Below are 27,500 nucleotides of genomic sequence, written 5' to 3' on the forward strand. Positions count from 1 at the left end.
ACACGGCTAAACACAGCAACACGAATACTGCGAAACAGACCAGAAGTCATTTAATAAATCATCGATATAACTTACCCTTTCTGTTTTGTTTGGTTTCTCACGTGGAGACTCTCTGTATTCCTGTCAGTCACACTGTGAGATCTTCAGCGTGTGAATACTGCTTTCGGTTTACTTTCTAGGACTCTTCTTCCAGCTCAGTGCGTTCCTTTTAAACACATGATGGAACAGAAACAAATAATTACCAGACACAGACGCTGATAAATGTCCATCTGTTGGGGCAAAGTTGCATGTTTTGTGAATTCAGCTAATAATACTTGATACATAAAAGTGTTTCCTTTCACTTAACATAGCTACCCTTTTACTTTTCAGCAATGCAACTTTTAAGCCTGGAAACTCAATGGACCCCATTATTGCCAAGATCTGCCAATAATAACACAAAAGTTTTTTTTTTTTTAAATCAATATTGCCATATTTATATTTATAGCTTTTACATAAAAAAGAGAAAACATCATACAGCAAAAAGCATACCAAATAGATTTTACTACTGGTTTTATGTGAAAAGCTTCCAGGACCTAGTAGTTTTCTTTAAGGGCAAGGTGTATCCATACAGGGTAAGGTGTTACATTTTTTGTTATCTTTCACAAAAGTAAAAAGTACGACAGCTATACTCACTCTTTTGCTTAATTAGCAAAATAGAGATAAATGAACATTCCCACGTGTGCCATTAAAACCTTATGGCCTGTCCGTACCATTTCATATCCAGTAAATGTACATCCTGTAAATAGCTGTAACACATCTGGGTGCATGGTTTTTAGCAGCGTCTCAGGTGTGACTGAGATCTCCACACACAGGTCAGAACCTCTGCAGAAGAAAGCACCTGGCTCTGCTCACCCACATTTACACACAGCAAAATTCCCGCGCAGATACTGGGACAAAGACTGCATGCTTCAGTGGTACTCCAAACACTAGAAATCACTGTATGCTATCGGTTTGAAAGTTTCAGTTATTCTTGAGTAGGATTGATAAAACGCCCTAAAAGGGGCCAGGGGTGTTATAATTAGCACTCTGGGTGATATTCATTACTGAAACACAGCTACGCCTGTCATCCCAATTCAACTGTCAGACAATGTTCCACGGGTCTTAATGCATATATCATGACACATCAAAATCTCATTTGATTTGATCGGTGTATAGAAGAGCGTCACATCAGCATGGACAGATCCTTCCACTAGAGCGGTTCCTACCACAGCCTGTTCGTGCACTCTAAAGTTCACTCGCCCTGCAGCTGGTGGGTTGCTTTGAAAAAAGCACCATGGATGTGCGCATGTAATACGCTATGCTTGTGTGTTGTTTCCGAGACTGAAGCTGGTCCTGAGGGGGATAGTAGCGTGAAGCTGTCGCGCGAACTTTACCGCGCGTGCCGCGCTATCATCCGGTTATTACAGGGCTGATGTCTGATATATAAGGTGAGTGCATTGTTCGCTGTTTTAGGTCTTCTGTAATGGGCTATTCAGTAGGATGGAGAAATGTGTGTTTTCAGTGAAATACGGCACGTGGCGGGTGTCTGTAAAAAGGCTGTGCGCGTCAGGATATTAATTCTAATTTGCTCTTACGAATTAAGACGCAATGAATTTCTTTGAAATTCACGAAACAGCTTTATGTGCGCTTTTCAATAACACATTCCATTTTTAGTGTGAATTACCACTAACATGTGAGATATTGCGAGCAGTATAATGATATTAATATCCAGGCATGAAATGCCACCTAAATAATGCATACTTGGTTTCTATATGTTTTGTGTAAGAAAATAGCATACATTTTTTTTTACCTCAAGGCGATCAAAATATAGCCATCAGTATAAAGTATACTCTATGTAAACAAACTCACATTTGTATTTATTACATATTTAATGAAACTATATATATATATATATATATATATATATATATATATATATATATATATATATATATATATATATATATATACTTTTTATATTTTCATGTTCAATGAAATCTTAAAAGCCTAATATAATATTTAATATATTAATATAACTGTAATTAAAATAAAATGCACCTCTGTTAGCCTAAATGCATTACATTTTGCAACGCTGCGTGGCATTATATGTTTTGCTTTGGCTGTGTTAACTTATCAGACATGATCTAGAGATATGAAAGGATGTCTAATGTATTTTGAATGATCAGAGAACAGGCATCGTTCTTTGCAGTGCATTTCAATAAATTTCTCTTCCTGTCATTCCAATTCAACATCCTGTGGGGATGCTGGCCAATTCACTTTGAACTCCAACGAGCTGAAAGGGAGCCAGTTCCTGAATTCAGAATTTTGTCAACTTTTTGCCTTTGATTGTTGAGAGATCTGTTATGTGTTTATAAAACCCCAGCGTAACAGATCTTATGCACATCTATCGTGTCATTTTATTATTTATGTTACGTATAGCTCCTCCAGTGTTGTTTTATAGTTGCAGCAATGCAATCATAAAGCATTTGATTACATCAGCTGGACGAGTACCTGGCGACTAAGAGCGGTCCTCGTGATGAGTTAGCACGTCATTAATGGGGCTTCCAAGAGTTGTTATTGATGGTGAGGTCAGGCATCCCTGCAGAATATCATAATGACAGTAAACCTGAATCATGGGGACATTTGAGGGAGACAATCGACAGACCCTATAGCCTTTTATTTGTTTTGATTCCTGTTTACACACACACACACACACACACACACACACACACACACACACACACACACACACACACACACAAACCGGCAGCAAGAGAACAGTCTATAGGAAAAAGTAGTGGAAATTTTGGCTTGAAGAGCGATGGCTGAATTTTTCCATTGTTTTTTTATCTCAGAATGCAGTTTTCCAACTTGATATTCATTAAGGTAAAACTTTGTCTAATCACAGAAAGCCTTCTGAAAAGAGTTAATACAAATGCAGAGAGAGATAACATCGTTCCGTTTCTGGTCTTGATCTGTTAGAAATAAGTGAATGTCACGGTCATATTCAGCACATAGTCGATGACTTGTCCAAATGAATGAACACTGAAAAGGAAAGGCCATGTGTCTTAAGGATATGACCTTTTGATGAATAGCGTCTTGCTTGTGTCTCTGGAGGACAAACTCTAAAAAAAAATGTTCAGGACGTGAACAGAAATAATAAAAGCACACCCTACTGTAAATTCACAATGTCTTCTCTTGTCACTTGAAGTCGACATGAAATTAAGATTGACCTTGTTTTCATGTTTTGTAATATTAATCAATAGCCACGCAACCGTTCAGGCTATATTTTAGCCGTGGTTTTGCATTTGTTACATTGACTTTAAAGCCTGGTAGCAAATTGGTTATATTATAAAGCCAAGCAGAAAAAGACATTTATTTTTATGGCCAAAAACCCTTTTGGACGCACATTCAAAGCTCTTAGCTGCTTGTAGATAGCCCGTAAAAATGGAGGCAATACTTTGTAAGGAACGATAGAAATACACCCATCAGCTAAAAACAATGTTACAACCTAGTTTGCTTTTTTTAATTCAATGCACCCTGAAAGATTGAGTGTCCTGCAAAAACTGTGTCATCTTTGGAGGAGAGAAGACCACATTAGAGCAGTGTTTTTGTTTTCAATTTCTAAATGACCTAAGATACCAAAGTCTTTATTGGCAATTTTCCTTTTCCCTTGAGCAAAAAGCTGTCCATACAGTTTGTGTCATATAATCAGCTTAAATGACAATAGGCACTTCTAAATGTGCTCATGAGCTCAAATCGTTCTTAGAAATAAAGCACCGAAGTGTCTTGCTTTGAGCAGCCTGTAAATTGGATTTTAATGAAGCTCGATCCGTCTCTTATGAGCAGGAAAGGGCCTCGTTAACCTTTTTGTAATTAAATATGGTCAAATATTCTGCTAGCAAAATCGTGATGATAGCCAAGCATTAAATGGATATTATATTAGTCGTTTTTCAATAATAGCTTTAATTGAACGTGATGAAAAGAAATAAAATCATATAAAAACAAATATGGCTGTTTAAAATGTCCAATACAAGCTCATTTTTCAGCCTAATGATGTCAGGCTCTCAGTTATATGCCTTGCAGTGCTGTTATGATATATTATGATTTACCTTCTTCAGTAGATGCGTATGCTACATATTTCATCAGGTGTGCATGTCTCATCCAGAGCATGCATCGCTTTCACTTCTACTCCAACTGAGCATACAAAAGAAAAGAAGTCATCATTTAGCTTCCATGCTGAGAAAGAGATCTCTGGCGTACATTTATAATTGAACGTGTGCAACGAAATGTGAATCACCGAAAGGAATAACAGCTGCCATATATGTACCAAGATGTAATGACAAAAAAACACGCTACTCATATACTGACTAAACATCACCTTCGCACATGTTGCTTAAAATTGGTTATAATGATAAGGCTATTAAGACTACTTCCAACGCCCACCATTGTCTGGTTGACCTGTGCAAAATAAAATAAAAAATAAAAAAAAACATATGGCAACAAAAGCAGTGCTGTAGATTTTGGCTAACATGCTGTAAAGGCAGTAACATTTGATGTGTTGTCAAGTGTACTAAATAATACATTATCTTGTATTATTTGCAGTAAGCACACATATCTTCTAGTGCTAATTCCACTTAGCGCATAGAATTTACTGCTAATTTCATATGCCAAATATTGTGCATTTTCTTATGGTATTGTAATTTTATTACATCTTTAATTCAGAAATCAAACACAGATTTTTTATAGAAGTGGTACAGTCAATTCATGAAATATTTTTGAATAAATCAAAACTGCCATTGGCAACTGTTTGTACTTTTGTCTGTTTGACAGGTTGATGTCGTACCCTCGGTTAAAATGGGCCCGTCAGATCTAGCCAATGGAACCGAGGACACTGTCTACGATGGAAGTCCGGAGGCCAGCCTGGGAAATGACAGCGTGAACACTTACAAACCAGTTTTTGTGGATGACATCACCAAACACCTGAGTGTCCAAATATCTCTAATCTTTGCATACTCGCTTATAATCCTGCTAGGACTTGTGGGTAACACCCTGGTGATTTACATGATCATTCTGTACAGAAACATGCGCACAGTCACAAACTATTTCATTGCTAATCTGGCTTTGGCTGACCTGATGGTGGACACGGTGTGTTTGCCCTTCACGCTGGTTTACACGTTGTTGGATGAATGGAAATTTGGAGCAGTGATGTGCCATATGGTGCCTTACAGCCAAGCTCTCAGTGTCCATGTGTCCATTCTCACCCTAACGGTCATTGCTCTAGAGCGCTACAGGTGTATCGTCTTCCACCTTGGCCAGCGATCTCAATAGGTGCACCAGTTTCATCATTATCGGCCTGACCTGGGCATTTGCTGCCATATTGGCTGGCCCGCTGGCTATCTTCCGAGAGTATCGCCAGGAGGAAATCCCGTACATTGACTTGCGGATCGCAGTTTGCTCCGAGAAATGGCCCAACGGCACCAACCGGGACGCCGTCATCTACAGTTTATCGATGCTTCTCCTGCAGTATGTTGTCCCTTTGGCGATTATCAGCTATGCTTATGTGTGCATCTGGATCAAACTGAAGAACCACGTCAGCCCTTCAAACCGCAGCGATGGCATCGGCCGACGGAAGAAGACTACAAAGATGCTGGCGCTGGTGGTCGTGGTCTTCGCTGTTTGCTGGCTTCCCTTCCACATGTTTCAGCTGGCTAGTGATCTCGACTTGATCCTCAAGTTCAAAGAATACAAACTCATTTATACTCTGTTTCACATTGTGGCAATGTGCTCAACATTTGTTAACCCATTGCTATATGGCTGGATGAACCAGAACTACAGGAATGGCTTTCTCATGTTCTTCCGCTGTGAGCACAAGCCAGACACCATCTACCCTGATGGGTCCTTCAGGACTCGATCTTTGAGGGGGATGATTGTGAATGGCTACAATGATGGTCAGCCCGTAACTGCTGTTTAATCATGAAGACGGAGTCTTCCTCTGTCTGCAGGAGCCTGCTTAATGCACGTTATGTACAGTGCAGGTACGATGGAGCTGAAGTCTCATTGGGGTAAAATAATAAGATAATAATTGGGTTAGGATAATAAATACGGTAGATAACTGACTTTTTACTTTGATGACATGGTTGGGTAGTCACCATATTTATAAAGAAACCATGGAATAAAAAAATATATATTTATTGTTACTGCTGAAAACTATATTAGATCATTATGAGGATCTTCTTCAAGAACCCCAATTAATTTAACTTAAACTAGCATTACATATACTGTATAGCGAAAAGCAGATTTTCCTCATGGTGTGCCTTTAGGTCTGCATGGACACAAGTGGTGTCTATTAATCGTCGGCCTTGTGTAAAACTCTTATTGATAATGTTAGGAGATAGCCTGGATGATGCTGATAGACTTTCAGCTCTGGAAACATTTTATCACCTAAGCTGAAAATGGCATGTGACTGATCACTCTTATAGGATTTGGAGAAAACTACTTATTAGCTTTCCCATACAGCTTTATGGCTTTTGCACGGCTGGAGCAGGACCTACTGGAAGGACATGATTTAAAATCTGCCATCGTTGCTCATGGGGCCACAGAATTTTTCAATCAACTAAGCCATAAATATCATGTGACTGAAGTGAAGTCAAGTCACCTATATCGATATAATGCTTTATACAATACAGTTTGTCAAAGCGGCTTTAGGAAAACAGTTCATTTTCCAGTTAAAGCACTTCATTTTTCGTTTGAAGCCAGTTCGTAGTTGATTCAGTGATGTCATTGTCCAGCTCAGTTTAGTTCAAATCGCTCAGGGGCCATATGAAACGGTCTCATAACAGCTCTGATTGAAGTGCGTACACAATTGCATACACTTCACCAATGACTATTTTGAGCTGTTACATAAAGTCCATTTCACGCTTTAAGAGCCCTTAAAAACAGTATCTTGCACTGGTAAAATATTGGTGAAAATGTTATTTTTGTGTGTCATCAGAATACACACGTCAAGCAAATGTGAAATTGCCATTGCTTTGTAGAAATCTGGTGCCAAAGCTATGTGGCCCGACCTTGATCATAGTTAAAAATATGTTCATATATTGCATTCTGGGAAACAATATCCAAATGTTCGGTTGTATTTTGCACATTTTGGCAGATGTAGTTCTGGGTGTTAATGTACAAGCATACGGGAAATTTGCATAATATACATATACATAGGGTGTGTCTTAATCAGATCTATTGCTCCCAAGCTCGTAAATCAATATATCATGCACTCAGGCACTGCCTGCATATTGATAGTGATACTCAATTTACAGCTTCATGACTACGTACAATGTCACCGTACATTAGCGTAGAGCGTCACATTTTACATGCATGTTATTTCAAAATTTCAGCTAATATCATGAAGGTTAACAATATGTGTTCACTACAAGTCTAGTGATGTGTTTATGCTGAAATGTACTAAAAAATCTTTTCCACTCTTATATTGAATGTTCCTATTTTTAGTTGATGGTGCATTTTATGTCTCAAGCTTCATAATTTCCAGAAAGGGAGCACAGTGAGCATGATGTTTTTACAGCGCGTAGTTTTTTTAGGGAAGAGTGCATTGAACTATAGGGAGCTGATAGAGACACACCAATACTATACACTTTCGAACATAACCATACTATGTTTTGAAACACACTTCTAGCATTGATATGCAAGAAATGAACGGTTCATCTCACGAATGTCTTTGTTATTGAGTTATATTAACAGTTTGGTTGTGAATTTAAATATTCGAGTATGTTGTATGACTTGGATGAGTTCTGTTTTGTGATTTGTCAAAGATGAAAATGTCTTGCACGTACGGTTTTGTGTAAATTTGCATCAAGTAAATCAATTGCTTTATGCCACGTATTGTATTTATACTGTATGATGTGAAGGTTGTCATGTACTTTGTATGCGAAGAATTAATGTAATTGATGTAATTGATGCTGTGGCGGCAGTGGGACGAAATAAAGGATGTCATTGAATATGACGTTTTTACACATGTATGAGAAAACTAAAATGCGGTGGAGGGAGGGCGTGAAAGGACAATAAAGCTATATCTTAAAGCTATATGTTTTTTTGGTCGCTGCCTTCTTATCAAATCTAAAAATCTTTAGTGAAAGACAAAACCATGGCAACACAACATATATCAAAAAAGATTTGAAATAATCTGCGTCACACCAGCGTTTGACTGAAGTGATCATGAAAACAAAACAATATATCCACATTGCAGCTGCTGCATTATTCATTTTTTGCTATAAAACTCAGTGTTTTTCATGCTGTAATCACTTATTTATTCTATGCGTACGCACAAGGTGCACAAGGGGAGAAACCTCAGAGAATATAATAATCCGTGGCACAAACCTCTTGTTCCACATTCAGTAAGCTATATGAATAAAACAGATACCAGACAACGGTTCCTAGTGTGTTTATAAAAATACATTTGTCTTGTTTTATTGGAAATTGGCTATTGCCATGGCTATTTAAAAAAGCCATTTCTCCTCAAGAGTCAATTGAAATCTAAACAGCACAATTTGTTCTAAAAACAGTAATAAACAAATCCTGTGTGCAAATTGAGTTTGCTAGTGTCTACTAGCATAGAATAAATCTAACCAGTTTCTGCCCTCTGTTGGACAAAAGGCATTTTCCAGAAGAGTATAGTGTTAAAACGAGCAAAAAAAAGCATCAGTTCTTCTTTTGAATCACCCTGATGGAACACAAACAAATGATTAAACGGAGGAAATTATACGTTATATAACATATTCATGCACTGGGTAGAATACTTCTCAGCAATGGGTAAAGTATGGACAGAATTGGGCTGTTTTGACCCAACGACCAAATTGCTGGTTCTGTCCATATGTTCATACATAAAAAAAAGCTTCTATTGCAAAACAATCATCATTTTACTGTAACATTCATTGTGTTTCACGGTTTTACACTCCTGCGAAGACTACGGTGACCCTGGACATCAAAACAAGTCATAAGTGTACATTTTTCAAAATTGAGATTGATGCCTCATCTGCATACATTAAAAAAAACCCTTCTATTGCAAAACAACCTGTTGACGCATAGATCGATCGACATTTTACTGTAACATTTATTGTGTTTTACACTCCTGCGAAGACTATGGTGACCCTGGACAACAAAACAAGTCATAAGTTTCAATTTTTCGAAATTGAGATTGACGCCTCATCTTAAAGCTGAATAAATAAGCTTTCGATTGATACATTTTGTGCCGTTTTTAATACATTTACGCTAGAAATTTACTAAATATTTCCATGAAACATGATCTTTACTTAATATGCTAATGATTGGGGGGGATAAAATCACTCATTTTATACAATGCATTTTTGGCTACAAACATACCCCATTGCTTTCTTCTTTGATAACTTTACTTAGCGGCGCAGCTCCCTCTGTTGGGAAAAATAAGTGCTGCACGAGTGCTCTGGTAATCAGGCGTGTTTGCAGCGCGTTTGTGGACTGCTTGAACGTGCTTCAAAAATGGGACCTTTTCAAAGACAGATCGCGCGCAGGACGCTGAAAACGATCACCCAGACAGAACGTGCTTAAGTGTTTTTTCCCACAAAATGCGTGATCTTAACGTATGCATTTAGATTAGAATTCACATTAAATGTATGTAATAATATATTAATAATATTATGGTTAGGGTACGCCAACGTACACGTGAATCAGCTTTACGGCGAGGTGGCGCGCAGGGTCTTCCGGAAGTGGCGTAAGTGACCATGACCTTCCTCTCTTTAGTCACGTACAGTCATGTAGACCAGACGCACGGATGGTCGCGAAATGTAGGAATAGAGAAAATTACCTCGCAAAGCGCCCCGTGGTGTGTTTACGCTGGTGAGTCCTCATTCGCATTCATGTCAATGGTTGTTTTTCGTTCATTCATTCAAAGAAGAGAGTAGACATGCGCTAGCCGCGAGCTAAAGTTAGCAGATGTGCGTGACATTCATTCAGCTGTTCAGGTTAAGCTGAAGTTAAAGGTGAAAGCCATATTTTATAACGCAGTGTTTCATTTTTACTGCTTGTGACCGCTACTGTTTCTAAAACGTGAAAAATTAAGTTATCATCTGATGTCGGCCGTATGTAGCTGTTTAGGATTTTTGGGCACCATTTTGTTAAAAACCAGCTTTTTGCCATCATAAAATCCAGTCAGATGTCTATATCGGGCATCATAGTATCAACACATAAGCTTGTCTTCATGGCTGAGGTGAACGTTATGGTCTCAACAAAGACGAAGCATTTTTTTGACTGTCGTAGTATTAAAAAACTGCAAGTTTTTGGGCACGACTAGCATATTCCAGGTCAGCTGACATGTTCAGGTATGCAGCTCGTGCTTCTTATCCGTCATTAATTGACATCTTTTCATTATCACAAGTAAGGCTTTCCTCGTGTCTGTCTTCGAGATGTTATTTAGCTTGTATACTTCGGCCATCAAGTAGTTCTTGTTTTTGTGCTTCGTTGCAGTTTTTAGCACAGGCAGGTTGAGAGGGAACAATGAAGTATTTCAGCTGTGCGGGCTTTCTGAAGAGCTCGTGGGACCAAGTGTTTTTGGCTTTCTGGCAGAGATACCCCAACCCCTACAGGTACTGCAAATATGTACATCTGTCATCTTAGGAGATACACTCCTACAGCTCCAGCAGTATACGTAATTGTTGTAAATGTGTTTATGTTCTTATTTAGTTCTATAACCGCTATTTAATTTTTTATATCACTTCTGTATTTGTATTCCTCAGTAATCATGTTTTAACCGAAGACATCATATTTCGGGAAGTCACTCCGGACAACTGTCTGATTTCCAGACGTCTCTTGACCAAAACGAGCAGAGCTCCTCGCTGGGCAGAGAAGTTTCTGCCTGCTCACATGGCACAGAAGGCTTACATCATTGAGGACTCGGTAGTGGATCCTCAGGGCAGGACCATGACCACTCTCACCTGGAACATCAGCCACGCGCGTGTGATGGTGGGCTGCCACCACAATGTTTAGATTTGTCATTATTTTACATCTGTAATATAGTTTAATTAGAATGCTTTCCTGAACTGGCTGTGATTAATCATCAACTGGCCTGACTGGACATGAGGTTAACTATGTGTTTGTTTTCTGTGTGTAGAGTATTGAAGAGCGTTGCGTGTACAGAGTGAACCCTGACAACAACGGCTGGACTGAGATCAAGAGAGAGGCCTGGATTTCTTCCAACCTGTACGGTCTCTCCAGAGCTATTCAGGTCAGCCTAAACAGCACGTGCTTGTGTTGATCTCAAAGAAAGTTTTATTACAGTAGCGTGCGTGTGATCTGCAGCCTGGATCGTTATGTTGATTCAGAAGATCCTGTAGGGTGTTTATAGCTAGCAGCTGTTAAATTACCTCACTGGAACTTCCACAACGCTTGGTAGCAAGGAGCGTTTTTCAAAGCACTTTTTCCTTTTTCAGGAATTCGGTCTCGCCCGGTTTAAGAGCAACGTTACGAAGACTATGAAAGGCTTTGAGTACGTCCTGGCTAAGATGCAAGGTAAGGTGCCAGCTAGAGTTCAAGCATGCAGTAGCAGCTTAATGGTTTAATTAGCTTTGTTGTAAACATGGTCGACTTAAGCTGGATCTCATTACTGCTCAGGTGAAATGCCCGCACGCACTCTGGCAGAAACCGCAACTGTGAAGGCACGTGAGACCGCACTCGCCGCCAAGGAGAAGGCGAAAGATTTAGCCTCTCAAGCTCAAAAGAAGCAGTATGTCTGATGCCGGGAGGTGGCGCAGTGTCCGGACTCTCCCAGCACTCCAGGAAAGGGCCGTGCCGTTCCGTCACACAGGGCACAGACGTGGACGCGACATGCCTTTAGCCAGGAGCTGAGATGAACAAATCATGCCCGTCTGGCATTTAGCGAGCCCCTGTACTCTTCGACTGAAATTCTCCAGTAAACTTGAATACAGCAACATCCTCCGCCTGCTCTTGATTTTACATTAATTGTATTTTTTTGATTGCTAAATTAATTTTTTTAATTTCTCCGATTTTATTGACGTATTTAAAATGTGGCCTCTCTGAATCTTTCTATTCAGACTTGCTGAGGTCTATAATCTGCCTTGTTAAGCAATGTTGTTTTGTTTCTTTGAAGTTTTGCATTGATGGGTTGACCGTTGCAGCAGTCATTGCCGGCGTGATGTGTAGAGTTCTGCAGAGGAGTATGGTCTTTGGCATGCGAGAGCGTGTCCCAGAAAGGTTTGCAGCGAACGGGCGGTGATGACAACTTTTACACTTGTAACTGAACAATGTCAGATGTTGAATGTCTGAAAGAACTCAATGCATTTGTTTAATGAGAAAAGACTGTTTTATAGCTCTTAATTGTTTGATCAAGTATTACCAATAAATATTTTCTATTTGACTTTGTTCTCATTTTTTTCCACTGTAATCACTATTGAACTTGAATAAACAGTTAATTTTGTAAAGGCTTTACCTTTTTTTTTTCATATTTAATATTTTCTGGAGAAGTTAAACCAAGCACAGTATTTAAATACTCAAATGTTCACATTTGAGACAATGCTAGGCTGTTTTGACGTTTTAATTGCATTACCAGCAAGGTTAGGATCTGATATGTAGGTAAAATAATGTATCTAAAACAATATTAACAAGTCAGATTAAATACATAAAATATTTATTTGTACAAAAGGCTTATGTTGGTAAAAAATAATAAAATGCTACATATGAATACAAGGAGAGACATAAATACAAAGGTGTTCCTGGTCCAATGACATACGAATAGTTCATAAGGCATTTGGTGTTCAGAACTGTATATACAATGTACATTTTGATGTACATTAACAATTACTGTACAAACATCTAAAAACAAAGGCATGTTCATAATAGTTTGCATAAATGACTGATATGAGCAGATACTGAACAGTTTGCAAATACAGCCCATGTATTTTGTCAATACTACCAACATACTGAATAGCTGTTTTAAAGTATGCATAAAAAAGATTCACATGAGCAGACTAACACATGTTAAGGGGAAAAGGGATTCGACTGCTGAAAATCCACTGTAAAAATAAAAATATATAATAAGAAAAACACTAAACTACTTTCTGTTTTTCAGGCTTCTCGCTTAGGGCTCAGCATAATAGCTTGTTTTTGGGTGTTTTAATAGCACCAACTTTGATTCTCTGGAGCGAACCAAAGCACAATAAAACGTGCATAAAAATGAAACGTCACAATGTTGCTGATAGTAGTTCAATAACAATCATTTTAAAGCCAACGGTACCTTTACCCAGTAGCAAATAACAAATGTTTAGCTGTAAAAGGAAAGCATTCTGGGCCTATGAATTGCAGCACCACAACCTTTGAATTAGCCTCCCCATTTTTTCAATTAGAAAAAAAAAAAAAAATTGCAATTTCACACATTATCAAACTTGAAAGAAACAACACACCTAAAGAGACATCACAAGTGCTCATGCGTATGCTTTGTGCAATGTATCAAAACTCTGTTAAAACAGAATTAAATAAGCTGGATATTAAACAATTAAGTGCAAGCCGTGTGTACTGCAGGCTGACCCTAAAGTTAAGCTCATTAGCTGGATAGTAGACAACTAACAGGTACGTGATCGTAACTAATCCAGAAAAAAAAAATTATTCTGTGGAAATAAAGCATCACCAAAATTGTTACACTTGAATCTCATGAGTGTATAGCATACTAGAGCACCATAATGCCATTGGTGTAAAGAATACTCTACACAAAATCATTCCAGTCATGCTTAAAAGTTGTTTGCGGCTGATGGTTTCAGAATGGCAGCAACATAAGGCTGTTCTGTGATGATGATGATGATGATGATGGTAAAGTCCCCCATCCATTTTATACCGTTCTGTGATGTTTGTAGATCTGGGACAGTCATAACCAGTTGTGATCGGAGGTAGAGTAGCTGTGGTCCACCCCAGCATGTGACGAGCCCAGACTATCTGACTCCAGCGTCCACACCATGCTCTCCACGTCAATCTCAACGTCCTCTGCAATTTTCAAGCAAATATGATCAATAACCCTGTAAATGTTTGCTCTACCACCCATTACTCAACTCCCCATGGCTTGCAAACCAAAACTCTGCTTTAATAACTTGTGTATTAAACCTTCAGTAATGCTTTCAAAAAGTTTTTTGATTGAGTAGTTTTAACCAAGTCGGTTATCGGTCACAATAATAATTGAATAGAAACATTTGAATGCCTGTGTGATGATCACCTCTCTCAGAGTCGGATCTCTCAGAGGACACAGCCGAGCCGAGGCTGTCGTTCGCGCATCCTCTCCGAACCCCTGCAGTTTCTCCAGCCGGCGCAGTTCTCTCTGCTCCCAGCGCAGACGATCCTTCAGCAGCTCGCACGCTCATCCTGTTCCTGCAGCTTCTGCAAGCGCACATAAACAACCACCTTTAAACCTTCTGCATAGACTTTTATAAGGCGAAGTACACATATACACAATAACCGTGTATACACTAATGAGATGCGTAGTAATACGGTCAATCTGGCTCACCTTGATGTGCAGCTGTGCTTGTCTGAGCAGATTGAGGGTTGTGTTTCTAGCTGAATCAGAGGACAGAGGAACCTGCTCCTTCAGCTGCTCCAAACAATGTTTTAACTGAGCTCTCCTACAATCACATGCAGCGAAACATCATTTACCTACGTGCAAAACCCTAAAGACGCATTTCACTTCACTCCAGCTTAAATTTGTCAAATTTGACTGGCTAAACAGAGTTCCAATAGCACTGGGACCTTTCCTTTGTATGCGAGCAAAGCATTTTAAAGCGTGATGTTTTTTAATTCGCAGAGAACAACATTACACTCCCACACCGAAGGGGCTGAATTGCTGACTATACTGATATGTAGAACAATTGCGATATTGCTGAATCGAACAACAGAATGCCAATAAAACTTAAAAATACCTGTGTTTCTCCAACTCATTGTGAACAGACCTGAAACAAAAGAACAAATAGCTTTATTTACCATAACATTTCACATATTCATATTAAATACATGTTTATTTGCATATGATCTGGGTGGATATGCATTTTGTACACATTTACATATAGCTAGACTGACCTACAGTTAAAAAGTACTTAATATAATCAATTCAGCACTTAATATTGGCAATATGACTTGATTAAACAGACACTACTGATAAGTACTGGGGCTGGTCGCGTAAACTATTTAGACTAGTCTTAGTCTTTATATTAGTCTTCTACTAATATTACATAGAATTTAGGATGGACAGTATGAACATTGGGATGCAACTAGATCCTGGAATGAGCTGCATCGTGGCATCACTGTTTTTCTCCAAAGCTGCTTTATATATAAAAAAATTACTCATTCCATAACTGATGAACGTTAAAGAACTGAATTAAGAATGAACTTGATTTAGCCAGTTCACTATAGCGAGTAAAAACAGCTATCATTTTCGGATGAACACTTCAAGCAGCCTAAATTGAAGCAAATGCCTTTTATTCATTCATTCAAAGCAGAAGATCGCTGTGGTATACCATCTTTTTTTAAATAAACGTTTCAGAAGATGCAGAGTCGGTCCGTTAACAAAATAACGGCCAAAAGAGGACACCATTTGTCTGTGCACCTTACACTCACCTGCTGCTCCCGGGCGAATGACTCTTTGACTTCTGCTTTTCCTCTTCTCTGTAACTCCTTTACTGGAGAATGGAAGCACTGAGGCATAACCGTGCTCGGCCTCTGAAAATGTACAATACACGAGCGATTAACAGCTCAGCCTGCTTCCTTTGTATATGCGATCTTTACGTACGAGATAAAAAAAAGAAGTTATTTTGGATATCTACAGAATCATGAGACGTAAGGCCGTTTCCTGATTCTCAATCTAAAAAGAAAGTGAAATATTAAGGTTCCACTACAGCAGACACAGGAAATATTTGCTGTATGTCAGCATCTCATCAAATCAGCTGTATGCGCTGACCGCTTTCTGATTTTGGCGCCATCGAACGATTCAGCAATTTTGAAATCTATGATTTCAACAGTAACTAAGTATCCAGTGATTTAAGCGACGTCTTTGTCGAACCTCTGTAACTGTAGCAGAATAACGGGCAGAGCGGCTACATTTTCAAACCTATGACGATTTCGCGCCTTTGTGTACAATACAGAACTGAAATGTAGGTCACCGAGCCAAACACAATAATATCAACATTAAAAGCGATGTTTATCACTCTACAAACACCCAAACAAACCTTTGCGGAAGAAGAAGACGCACTCGGTGCCCGTATGAGAAAATAAAAAGCGCAAACATAAATGAATGTGTGCAAAACACAAGCAAACAGCGGCGGACTGTCCAAAACGGCTTCGGTTTCAATGCAAACAATGTGAAAGAAATAACGCGTTTAATACCTCTTTCCCTCCGCTCCAAATATTCAGCTGCCTGCAGAAGCACTTGAATGTTGCATGTATTTACCTCCATTTCTGACAAACAATGTTATTTTGAAAGCGCCAAGAGACACTGATCTATTGAAGTGTAGAGGAGAGTTCGGCTGATCCAGCTCGCCACGTCATACGCGTCAGACGCGTCACGCCACGCCCTCCTCCACGCTGACGCGACCGCTCCCTTCAACAGACACAAAACAACCCAGGTTATACTAGTATTTGCGCTAAAACTATTGATGGGAGCTTTAATTAAAGACGAGGACAACTGGCACTGCATTAGATGTAAATATTATCTTACCCAAGTTCGTAAAGTTCATTTAACTGGTTGAAATTGACTGGCCCTGGACAAAATGCGGGCTTTTATTTTGTGACACTTTGCGATTCTCACGAACATTACAAAAACAGACATTGAACATACAAAACATATTTTAAACAGTTATATTAAACAGTTAATCAATTTATTGAATACCGATTTAATTATTTTTAAATTAACTACTAAACGTGGCGTGACGCGTCCCGCAAATCTATTGTTAAAATGCAGATTCAGTAACATATTTAAAATAATGCAACGTTGAGATATAATGATAAATTCACCATGATGATAATACTGTGACATTGTTATCATGTGCACTTGAGCTTAGAATAAAGGTGCAACAAACAGATTGAAGTGAATTTCAAAATATTGTATTTCGCAAATGAGATGTAGGATAAAAACAAAAAAAAAAAAAAAAAAAAAAAACAAACAAAAACAAATCAAAATCCCGAGGGGTTATATTTTGTGACACTTTTAATGCAAATAAAAACAGGTAACAAGTCTCTCTTCACAATTCAAAATACACAATTTAATAAAAATATATATAAATTAATACTATGTAATATAGGTTAATACTATATTAATATACTATGTAATTAAAAGTATGTAAACTAAAAACCTGCAAAACATTAAACGAAAGCAGGTATAAAATATATAAAGCTCTTAAATCGCTTTCTTTAATGATCTACAAACAAAATGTGTAAAAACAATAGCAAAATATTTACAACAATATGTGAACGAACAAATATTAATAAAACACATCACATTGATATTAACATTTTACGCGAAAGAGTTTTTTGCGCCTTTTTTAATTTATAACTAATTTTTGAACCGGAAGTATCGATGTGACGTCAGTTTGTTATGTGCACCAGCTGATAATCAGCCAGAGCCTACAGAAAACACTATTCACGCGCACAGAAACATTAGCGTTCTCGGGAATCGCAAACACAATATCGTTTTCGTGGTTTTTGGAGGAAAACGCGACAGGGATGTAAATGTTTCTAAATGAAGATAGCGGTTTGTTTAGTCGCGTGAGTTCTTGAGCGCGGCACTGAGGGACAAAACACACTGGCCTGCTGCTGAAGGTCCCTTTTCCGAAGCTGTTTTGACGTTCTGCCTCCACATTATATAATACGATGGAAACGATTCTTACCTGCTTAGGAAGTCGTTTGATGGACGGTTTCACTGGAGACGTATAAAAAAACGCCAGTGCCTCATAATACTGTACTTTCAATGCAAATTAGCTAGATCACAACGACAGCTCTTCCGTCTGTGAGAAAATGTGGTGGAAACTCTTCTTTTTGCTCCTGTATTTTTTCATGTTATTCATCCTGGCTAGGTTTTTTGAAGCCATCGTATGGTATGAGACGGGAATTTTCGCCACCCAGCTGGTGGATCCGGTGACATTGAGTTTCAAGAAACTCAAAACCATTCTGGAGTGTCGTGGTCTGGGATACTCCGGCCTGGCAGAGAAGAGGGATGTGAGGGAACTGGTTGAAAACTCAGGTAAATGTCCAAACAAGCCGTTTGCTTTCATTGACACGTATACGCTGACGTAAAAATGAATGCAATGTTTGCTTTTTGAAGGGGAGCTGATGCAAGGAGAGCTCTACTCGGCTCTCAAGAATGAGAAGGAGCAAGTGGCGTCTGACTCGAGCACCACTTTCAATGGAGAAATGCACTTTTATGAATTAGTGGAAGACACTAAAGATGGAATCTGGCTGGTTCAGGTTAGTATTAATCCTATATATGTCTAAATGCGAGATCTCAATTTACAGGGGTAGTTCACCAAAAAATGTATTTATGTTTTGGTTATGATTTTGTTACGCTCGAATAAGATGAGGACATGACAACGGTTAAAGAAGTTTCATTTTTAGATGAACTATTGTGAGGCGGTACAGAAACTGAAACCATAACCTTCTCAGCCAACTCATTTCAATGAAATGTAATGTCTCCGTCTTGTCCTCACATACATTAAGACGTCTGCTTGCGTGAGCACAGAGCCCAACAGGATTTAGTATCGGTTGCTGCAGCCAATGTCATTATTGGTCATTATCCCGAATTTATGCATATAATTGTACACGCAATGTTTTTTACATAATATTTAAAATATTAAATTTTCTCTTAGGTAATAGCCCAAGATAGAAATCCACTGTTAAGCACTGCCAACTGGGGCAAAATGGTACAGAAAGTTTCTCAGTTTGGCATTCGGACAGGCACTTTCAACTGCTCGAGTGACTCAAGGTAGGAAAGACTCAACTTATGTTCAACAGTGCACCTGTAACCACTGAAAGTACGTGCCATATTCCTGTGAGCTAATCAGTCAAGAATGGCATGTTTGAAATGTGCTGTATGCTAAACGGCTAAAACGACCCAAAAGTGAACTTAACAAGTAATATCATTACATAAGTAAAGTAATTATTGTTTTCGCAGTCACCAGGATTTCCATATACATTTAAATATTTTAAATCCCATTCAAAGCACAGTTGTTGTTATTGCCTGGGAAAAAAAAGTTTTATTCCCTGTTGTCAGGTATTGCCATAAACGGGCTGGATGAAGTCCACCCTCATCATGTCTGTCCCCTCAGACCAACGCATCGAAAGGGAAGGTCATGTTGAAAGAGTACAGTGGCAGACGATCGAAACGGAGCACATCTTCAAATGGATGACTGCGCGACGTTGCCTCGTGTATTAAAACCATACGTTTCTCTGAGCAATTAATGGAAGACTGGTATCAGATGGAAAAGCAACCAGTGAAGATGTTCTTGTTTGCCAGACTGCTTCAGCCACCGGCATTTTTCTCAGCTCTCAGCATCAAATTTACGGGGCGCATCGAGTTTATCTTCGTTGGACGTGCGTAACTGGGACAACACCACCTGTCTGGATGAGATTGGAGTGCAGCAAATGCCTCGTGTACATTCTCAAGACACCAGAGGGCATCTACAGATATGGCAATACCACCGGAGAATTCATTTCCTTGCATGCCATGGATGCGTTTCTTCGGTCCGTACAACCAGAAGTCAATGACTTGTTCATTTTGAGCTTGGTTATGGTCAACCTAATGGCTTGGATGGACCTTTTCATTACGCAGGGAGCCACGATAAAACGCTTTGTGGTTTTAATCAGTACACTAGGGACTTATAATTCCTTACTCATCATATCCTGGTTGCCCATCCTTGATTTCTTCAGCTTCCGTACCTGGATAACTTTTATGAGTACAGCCTGAAATTGTTGCGTTACGCAGACACAACTACTATCGCCTCGTGGGTCCGGGCCGACTGGACCTTCTACTCTTCTCATCCAGCCCTCTTCCTCAGCACTTATCTAGCCCATGGCCTTCTCATTGATTACTTTGAGAAGAAAAGAAGATGTAGCAATGAAGACCAAAATGCAAACAACCTAGAGTGGTTGTCAAGTCTTTGGGATTGGTACACCAGTTACTTAGTACATCCTATTGCCTCATTCCAGAACTTTGAGTCAGACTGGGACGACGATCCCAATTTCCTTTTGGAAAGATTGGCATTCCCAGACCTCTGGCTTCGCCCGCTTGTTCCAATAGACTACATCAAGAACCTGCCCACCTGGAAGTTCAGACTTGCTCAGTCTGGTGGGCTCAACCGAATGGATCGAGACAACCGACAAAAAACTATGATTAACCCAAATGGCGGCTCCAGCGGCGAGCAGGAAGTGCATCGCTGCAGTTCACAAGCTCTTCACGATAATAGCGATGGAGGTTCGGCTGCAACGAAGTCAGAGGAGCCGTGGTCTGGTGGAGAGGAACAGGACACTGATTGGTCCCATTGGCCTTGTGGCATGCTCCACTGCACCGAGTGTGTTGTGTGTCTCGAGAACTTTGAAGCGGATTGCCTTGTAATGGGTTTACCTTGCAGCCATGTTTTTCACCAGCAGTGCATCGTGGTCTGGCTAGCTGGTGGACGCCACTGCTGCCCTGTGTGCCGGTGGCCATCATACAAGAAAAGACCTACAAGACAACATGCAACTGAACTGCTTGAACCAGAATAGTCCTCGTCCAATTAGTTTACGTCTTGCTTCTTGCACTCATTACAAAAAAAGAAAAAACAAGACGACTTGATGTGTTCATCTTTAGTCTGTAGATTCATAACATTGGCTCCTGGGATTTTGTTGGTGGTTTTAACTTGCGCAGTTATTAAATTCATCTTTCCCGATATTTTTTCAATCTTTTTTTTTTTTTTTTTTTTAATGGGGAGAAACTTGATTTCATATACCTTGTACTTAGATTAAAAAAGAATAGATTTTGAAAGCTAAATTATGCAAATGATAAAATACTGAATGATAAATTCAATGCATATGATTTAAAAAAATTCTGTTGTAGCAGAATCCATGTTCCTGTACTTGAGAATTACATCTTGTGTTCAGTGTGTCTCCAAATGTGAATAATCTGTTTAAAACTGAGCTACACTACTAAGTCATTGGGGAATTGAAGACTTGCGAGTCTTTAAAGGATTAACCGACTGGGCATGTCATTATTATTATTATTATTATTATTATTATTATTATTATTATAAATTGTTTTTTTTTTTTTTTCAAGACCGAATAGCTTTAAATAACAAAACTTGCCCTGTGCACAACTGAAAATGGCTTAGGCAACGACATGCAGTTCTTGATGGCTCCATCTACAATTTAAGTTATTGTCTTGTTGGAGCATGTTAGTTTGGTCATTTTTTTGAACAGCGTTTTGCCACTAACACTAATAAAAGATTTACCCCCTTGACTGCTGTTTGTCAGAGTTTAAAAGTGATTCGGCAACCTGTAATTGCATTCAATTAAATAAAGTAAAACAAATTTCACCAGTGGTACACGTGGATTCCCTTAGGTTTGTTCTTTTACTAACATTTTAAACTCTAATATAAATATAGAAATTGAATTGCACACACTACAGGTATTAATGAGGTGCTTTTATTTTATTATTGTAGCAATAGCCAATAATACATTGTGTGGGTCAAAATGATAGATTTTTCTGTTATACTAAAAGTCATTAGAATATTAGGTAAAGATTGTGTAAATAAATATTTAAAATATTAACATTTTCAAATAGTTGTATCTCAGCTAAATGTTGTGCTGTCCTAACAAACCACACATTAATATTTCAAAATATTAAATCTTATCAGCTTTTAGATTGTGAATTTCAAAAACTGACGCTTATGGATGGTTTTGTGGTCCAGGGTCACATAATTTTTTAATATAGCAGTCATTTGAATGTAGCTACGGTATTTTGCAATATTTTTCGGGAAATGTGCTTATTTGTGCTGGAAATAATGACACAGTGCAACAAAGATACCTAAGATAAAAAAATATATTTTTACTTTTTTTTTTTACAGAGTTTGGCGGAAAAAGTGGTCTCATTGACATTTAATATGCAAAATTAATATGAACAAATAAAATAAAAATAATTACACTTGATCACTTAGTTGTATTTTACATTGGCTACTATTGTAACCTATGTACCTCAGCAGCTATGTCTCAATGAAAGGCTTTCAATAATTTGAGAAAAGAAATATTAACTGAAGAATAATGATTTAAATTCTTAATTTAATTAAGTAATTTTAAAATGGGATATTTCTTTTCCGTGAACTAGTGACGTATGCATCACGTTGGGTGTGCCTACCGCGCGTGCGCTGCTCTGTCACTACGTGCACCAGTGCTGGAGCTAATCTACAGTGAGCCGGGGCAACATTGCTGTCGAGGTTGCTCACTTTTATAATGTTTTGCTGAAACTGGTGGCATATTTGTAGTCTTAAATCCAACACCCAGAATCAGAAGAGGCAAGCATGCTGCGCGTCTGTTGGAAAGGGGCACACACAGCAGCGCGGGTAAGTTTTATTCTGCTAGGACGGTCATTCAGTGACCCACAGCGAGGCCCGACGTTTCTTAGGCGTATCATAAAATTACGGATTTTAATGGGCTCTGAAGTGTTTGTTTAATTAACCGGTGATTATGTTCAACTAAACTTCTTAATGAGTTTATGGTTTCATTTGTTGAGGTTTGTAATTTAAGTGGTGCACCAGGATAGAATGCTGCTGTACGTCAACGTCGTAACGTGGGGTCGAAAGAGGCGGTCAGAGTGTGATTGGCAGATTCTTCGAACCAATGATGTTTCACATTTAAGAGAGTGACGCCTCCATCCACTAATAAAAAGACAGCATGTGCGCTTGCGTAAATATAGGCGGGCTGTGTATGATTCATATTTTCTGTCACCGGATAACCAACCTAGCTAACAGCTGTCTGAAAATCTTACATTTTAATGAATTCGCCTTTATTTGTATTTAATAGCGTTTTACTGAAATGTTGTTCAGGTACAGCATTTTATCAAAACGCTACACTCTGTAGACACCATTAACTATGTCGTGGTTTTGTCCAATGGAAGGACGTGACCTTGCCGTTGAAAAGTTCAGAAAGTTTCCTCACACAAACCATACCTTCGTTTGTACTGTGGCGCTTTTATGTTAATTAGTCTAATGAATAATCGATATGCTAAGTCTAACAGCTGCTAAACTTTCACCGTCTTCTTATAGGCACTAAAGAAACGAACTAATGTTTGTTTGCCATCCGTTCATTCATTCATTTGTCGTTTCGTTTAGTGTTTAATCGATGCTTGATCCAACGTGTTTTAAGAATAACATTTTTTTGTTTGGTTTTTAAAGTCAAAGAGCAACAATGAAAAATAAGTTTTCACTGAACATCATTGAAACATGAAAAGTATGGCTGTTTATTACAAACTGATGTACAACAGTGGTTGTGATCAGTGTAAAAAGCAAGTATTACTTTTAATACTGTACCTTGCATTACATTTTGCTGTAGTGCATGTGAGATTACAATTTGTTTGTTTGTTTGTTTGTCTGCAGCAATGTGTGTGTGGTAAAGTAAAGGCCCATCCATTGCAGCACTGCCGTAGATACACCACGGCTGGAGACTCTGGGTATGACACCAAACTGAAAGTTTAACCTTAAAAGCACAAAGCTTACAATGATATGCCTGAGTGATGACTTATTTATTTGGTGTGTGAAAAAAGGGGTCAAATTACACATCTTAAATTTGGTCTTTTTACTCTGCAGAAATACTGCTGGGAAAATAGTGGCAGCTAGTCTTTTTAACGGTCGGTGGCCTTGGTGGTACGATCCTTTATGCCAAATGGGACCCGAAGTTTCGTGCAAATATAGAGAAGAGCGTTCCATACTCGGATCAACTGTTTGAGATGGCACTTGGTCCGCCTCCTCCTCCATTCGTCCCTTTACAGAAGAAACCAGTAAGCGTTACTTTCACTTTTCCTTTATTCTTAGACCAGATTCATCTATGCAGCTGTCTACTTCTTTTGCCTTTAGATGATGCCTTTTAGTGATGTCAAGTAATTTCAGATATGTTTTTCATGTATAGGGAAAGATCGAACCCCTGCAAATCTCTTCATTGTCAGAAGCATCTAAGGAGTCCAAGCAGCCTAAAGCTAAAGCCAAGAAGTCTGCTCCAGCACCTGTAGAAGCTCCACCTCCTGTAGAAGAAGCACCGGCACCAACCCCACAGACGCTCGAGGGTGAGCGAGACTCACAAATGTCTTCACGTGCAGGCACTATCAGGTTTTAGATATGCAGCAATTACATTTCACAGTTTCAGACATATTAGTGAAATTTCATGTGCAAAAAAAACTCATTTTACATTTGTGATCCTACCCTTGTTCTGTTGCACACTCTTGTGCTAATTGTACTTGCTGTAATGCACTGATCAGTGTATTTAGAAATTGCAGCATTATGCCAAAAATTGATTTAACGTTTCGCAATTATATTTCAGATCTTCTAATAAAATGTTTCTGTATCCGTAAAGTAAAAATAAGTTTGACAGCTTTCTGCCTGTCCAGGCACATGCACCAAAACCTATTGGCTATTATTATTATTTTTACACATTGTAAGAAAAAACCATCCTAACGCATTGGTTAAATTAAGAGTTTTGTTTAGTGGTCCACTAATACAGATGAATCCATAATGCTATCATTCATAATAATACCAGAGTGAAAGTATTAATGCATATTACGTAACATGTAGGTTGGTATGACTGTAGATTTTCAGAACCAGCACTTCTCTTATCCAACTGGTTGTGGTTGTCAGCCACTGCTGAGTATTGAAAAATTGTTACCTATCATTGTGGCTTGTATATATCTCGCTGTCATAGTCTTAGTCACAAAAATATTTGCTATTGGTCTTTGTCCCAATTTTACGGTCAGTGAAACCAAAGGAAAACAACCTCCACATGCTGTCACATACTGTAGTTACTACATTTAAAGAGGAATGAACTACGTAACGGTTAAAATAATAATACAGTCAGTATAGTTTGAATGTGTGTAATATGAATGAAAACTGCACTTACATAGTTCATCAATCAATCACTTTCATTTATACAGCGCTTTTAACAATACAGATTGTATCAAATAGGAGAATAGAATGATATTGATGTATAATGACGAGATTAACTCTTAATTTTTTTATTAAATGCAGAGACGGTCTCTGTAAACAAATCGACGATCCTCACTAGAAATTAAGTATCCCCAAAGTGCACATATGTCATATGACATTCCAGCATCAGTTGCATTGATACGCTGCCGTCATGACTCCTCCACCGTGGCCTGATGGGATGGTAAAGTGATACTGACTTAAGTAGCAGGGTGCTTTTTGCTTGCTGTTAATTCAGGCATACTACTCATCAGCCGATTAATTTTTCACCTACTATATAGATACTGAATGCATCATTTCACTGTTAAAATTAAAACCATCAGCCGAATTTCTAATCATATCATATCCATATGCAAATGATAAAATGATCACAGGCAGTGCTAGTTAATTTACTTTAAGTTGTGCCGCTTTGATCACTGATCTGTGATCTATATTTCTGGGCGGAGTCCTAATGTTGTTGCAGAAGCCTCAGCAGAGTGCAGCTCATATAATTTTGGCTATCAGCTTAGGTGCCGTCTGTGCCCCGCCTCCGGGTACAAGTGACGCTAAAGCCCACCTGGCCCCTGGGGCGGCAGGTCAGCACTGGATTGTTCACACGACCTTCTGCCTGCAACTGATCCACAGCCTGTTTTTCCTCATCGCATCAGTTGTTGTGCAGATGTTATCCGTGTCAGGCGTCCTCTCTGCATGCTTTCTCAAACTTCACACCCTCTGGTTCCCTTTTGCTGTCTTTCACCGCTAACATGTTCTGTTCATTACTTCACTACTACTACTATGTTACTAATCGGTATTCTTTTCCAGTAACTAACAAAAGCGTATCTCCATATGTAATGACCTGTGGCAAATATGCTAAACTCATCTGAAAATGAACAAATCAGTTTGGCTTGCCAAAACTGATTCAGATTATTGATCATTGACCGCTAAAGCCCTATTCGACAGGACTTTTTCTAAACCGTGTGAGTTTCGATTCTGATCACCTGACGTCTGCTATTTTCATATACCATTTTGGGACGGAGCATTATTCGGATTGATTACAATAAGTATAATCACAAATACCAATGTGAAGCTAAATGGCTAGTACAACAAAACCATGTTAATGTGTGGTTACTTTAGTTTATCTATTGTATTTTTATTGTTTCATTTTGGTAATGGTGGCCTATTGAGTGAGTAATCTTACCTAAAACTGATATTACAATAGCCAGTCTTAACACGTTTACATGAGCTAGCTCTTTAATTTATGGTAATTTCGCGTTGCCCAAAACAAATAATTTCACCGGCAATCACATATTGCATTTGGAAGGGATTCGTTTTCTCAAGATGCTGGAGTTTGCTAAAAAAAAAAAAAGTAGGTAATTTGCTCTGGAATTATCACAAAGGTTGTAAGAATAAGACACAGACATGGCAGATTCGGTCAAGTATATCTGTGAAACAAACAGTTCTCTAACGACCCCCTTTAAAACTAGTCCTGTCCTAATAGGGCTTTACGCTTAGGTTTTTAGATTCACTAAAAAGACCTGGATTTGTTCACAGATGATGTTCTTCTTTAAGTTATGCATGTAACCAGTGAAGACGGTGTCACGACAAAGGCATCATTTCACATCACCCAGTGTTTATCTGGTTTAGGTGAAAAAATGATTTCCCATGGCACTGGAATAGCTCAAGAGTGTTTTTGTGTGCGTAGGTGAAGAGCGTATGATCATCGCAAGGAGCCTGAATCAGCGTGAGAGGCCAGCGGAGGAAGTGTCCGCTCGACTGGCTCAGCAGGATAAGGCTGAGCAGGAAGCTTTAGCAGGTGGGTGACCACACAATCTGCGTCTGAACCAGTTAATAAAGAAGTGGTTTATAGGTTACCTTATACTAATTTGTCTTTGCTCCTTTTTCCTGCCTCCACTTTAGTGCCTAACTCATGTATTTGTATGCGCTGTGTAAGTGTTTGTGTGCATCAGACCTGACCGCTGGATTGAGGACAGTCTGGGGCAGCTCTGCTAAGACTACCCTGCAGGCCATCGGAGCCCAGGAGGCTGCGCTGACAGCCATCGCGTCACATACAAACAAGCTTTCAAAGAAGCCATGGACTCACAGGTGAAACCATGCATAAAACATTTAGTTAAATCAGTTGTATTAGATAAAGAGACATGCAAAAATATGCAGTGGTTGTTGGGATATGCTGCTGTAGCAGTAATGTAAAACACCTCAGCACCAGCAACTACCCACCAATGCCTGCCTTGGCATGATGTTCAAAAAAAA

General features: G+C 38.9%; 1 protein-coding gene and 4 pseudogenes across 2 annotated transcripts; 4 read left to right on the plus strand and 1 right to left on the minus strand.

The window, feature by feature from the left end:
- Positions 1-4,875: 4,875 nt before the first annotated feature.
- On the plus strand, positions 4,876-8,027 carry LOC122358000 (annotated as a pseudogene).
- Positions 8,028-9,742: 1,715 nt separating this feature from the next.
- On the plus strand, positions 9,743-12,433 carry LOC122358295 (PRELI domain-containing protein 1, mitochondrial-like). 2 transcript variants are annotated; one of them, XM_043258111.1, is made up of 6 exons: positions 9,743-9,900; positions 10,528-10,646; positions 10,797-11,022; positions 11,171-11,284; positions 11,490-11,568; positions 11,671-12,433. In XM_043258111.1, exons 2-6 carry the CDS (start codon positions 10,558-10,560, stop codon positions 11,790-11,792), a joined length of 630 nt encoding a protein of 209 aa, XP_043114046.1. In that variant the 5' UTR covers positions 9,743-9,900; positions 10,528-10,557; the 3' UTR covers positions 11,793-12,433. The 2 variants fall into 2 exon arrangements, with proteins under 2 accessions (XP_043114046.1, XP_043114047.1); XM_043258112.1 differs by lacking the exon at positions 9,743-9,900 and adding an exon at positions 10,359-10,382.
- A 253-nt stretch (positions 12,434-12,686) lies between these two features.
- Positions 12,687-16,645, minus strand: LOC122358001 (annotated as a pseudogene).
- Positions 16,646-17,605: 960 nt separating this feature from the next.
- On the plus strand, positions 17,606-21,713 carry LOC122358002 (annotated as a pseudogene).
- Positions 21,714-22,429: 716 nt separating this feature from the next.
- The window catches only part of LOC122358171, a 10,846-nt pseudogene continuing 5,775 nt past the window's right edge, over positions 22,430-27,500 (plus strand).

The sequence above is a fragment of the Puntigrus tetrazona genome, chromosome 14, assembly GCF_018831695.1.
Source record: "Puntigrus tetrazona isolate hp1 chromosome 14, ASM1883169v1, whole genome shotgun sequence".
NCBI classification, from domain to species: Eukaryota; Metazoa; Chordata; class Actinopteri; order Cypriniformes; family Cyprinidae; genus Puntigrus; species Puntigrus tetrazona.

Coding starts and splice junctions, on each gene's coding strand:
- LOC122358295 (XM_043258111.1), top strand. CDS start 10,558: ATGAAGTATTTCAGCTGTGCGGGCTTTCTGAAGAGCTCGTGGGACCAA. Junction 11,023..11,170: donor TCAGCCACGCGCGTGTGATG/GTGGGCTGCCAC, acceptor TTCTGTGTGTAG/AGTATTGAAGAGCGTTGCGT. Junction 11,569..11,670: donor CGTCCTGGCTAAGATGCAAG/GTAAGGTGCCAG, acceptor ATTACTGCTCAG/GTGAAATGCCCGCACGCACT.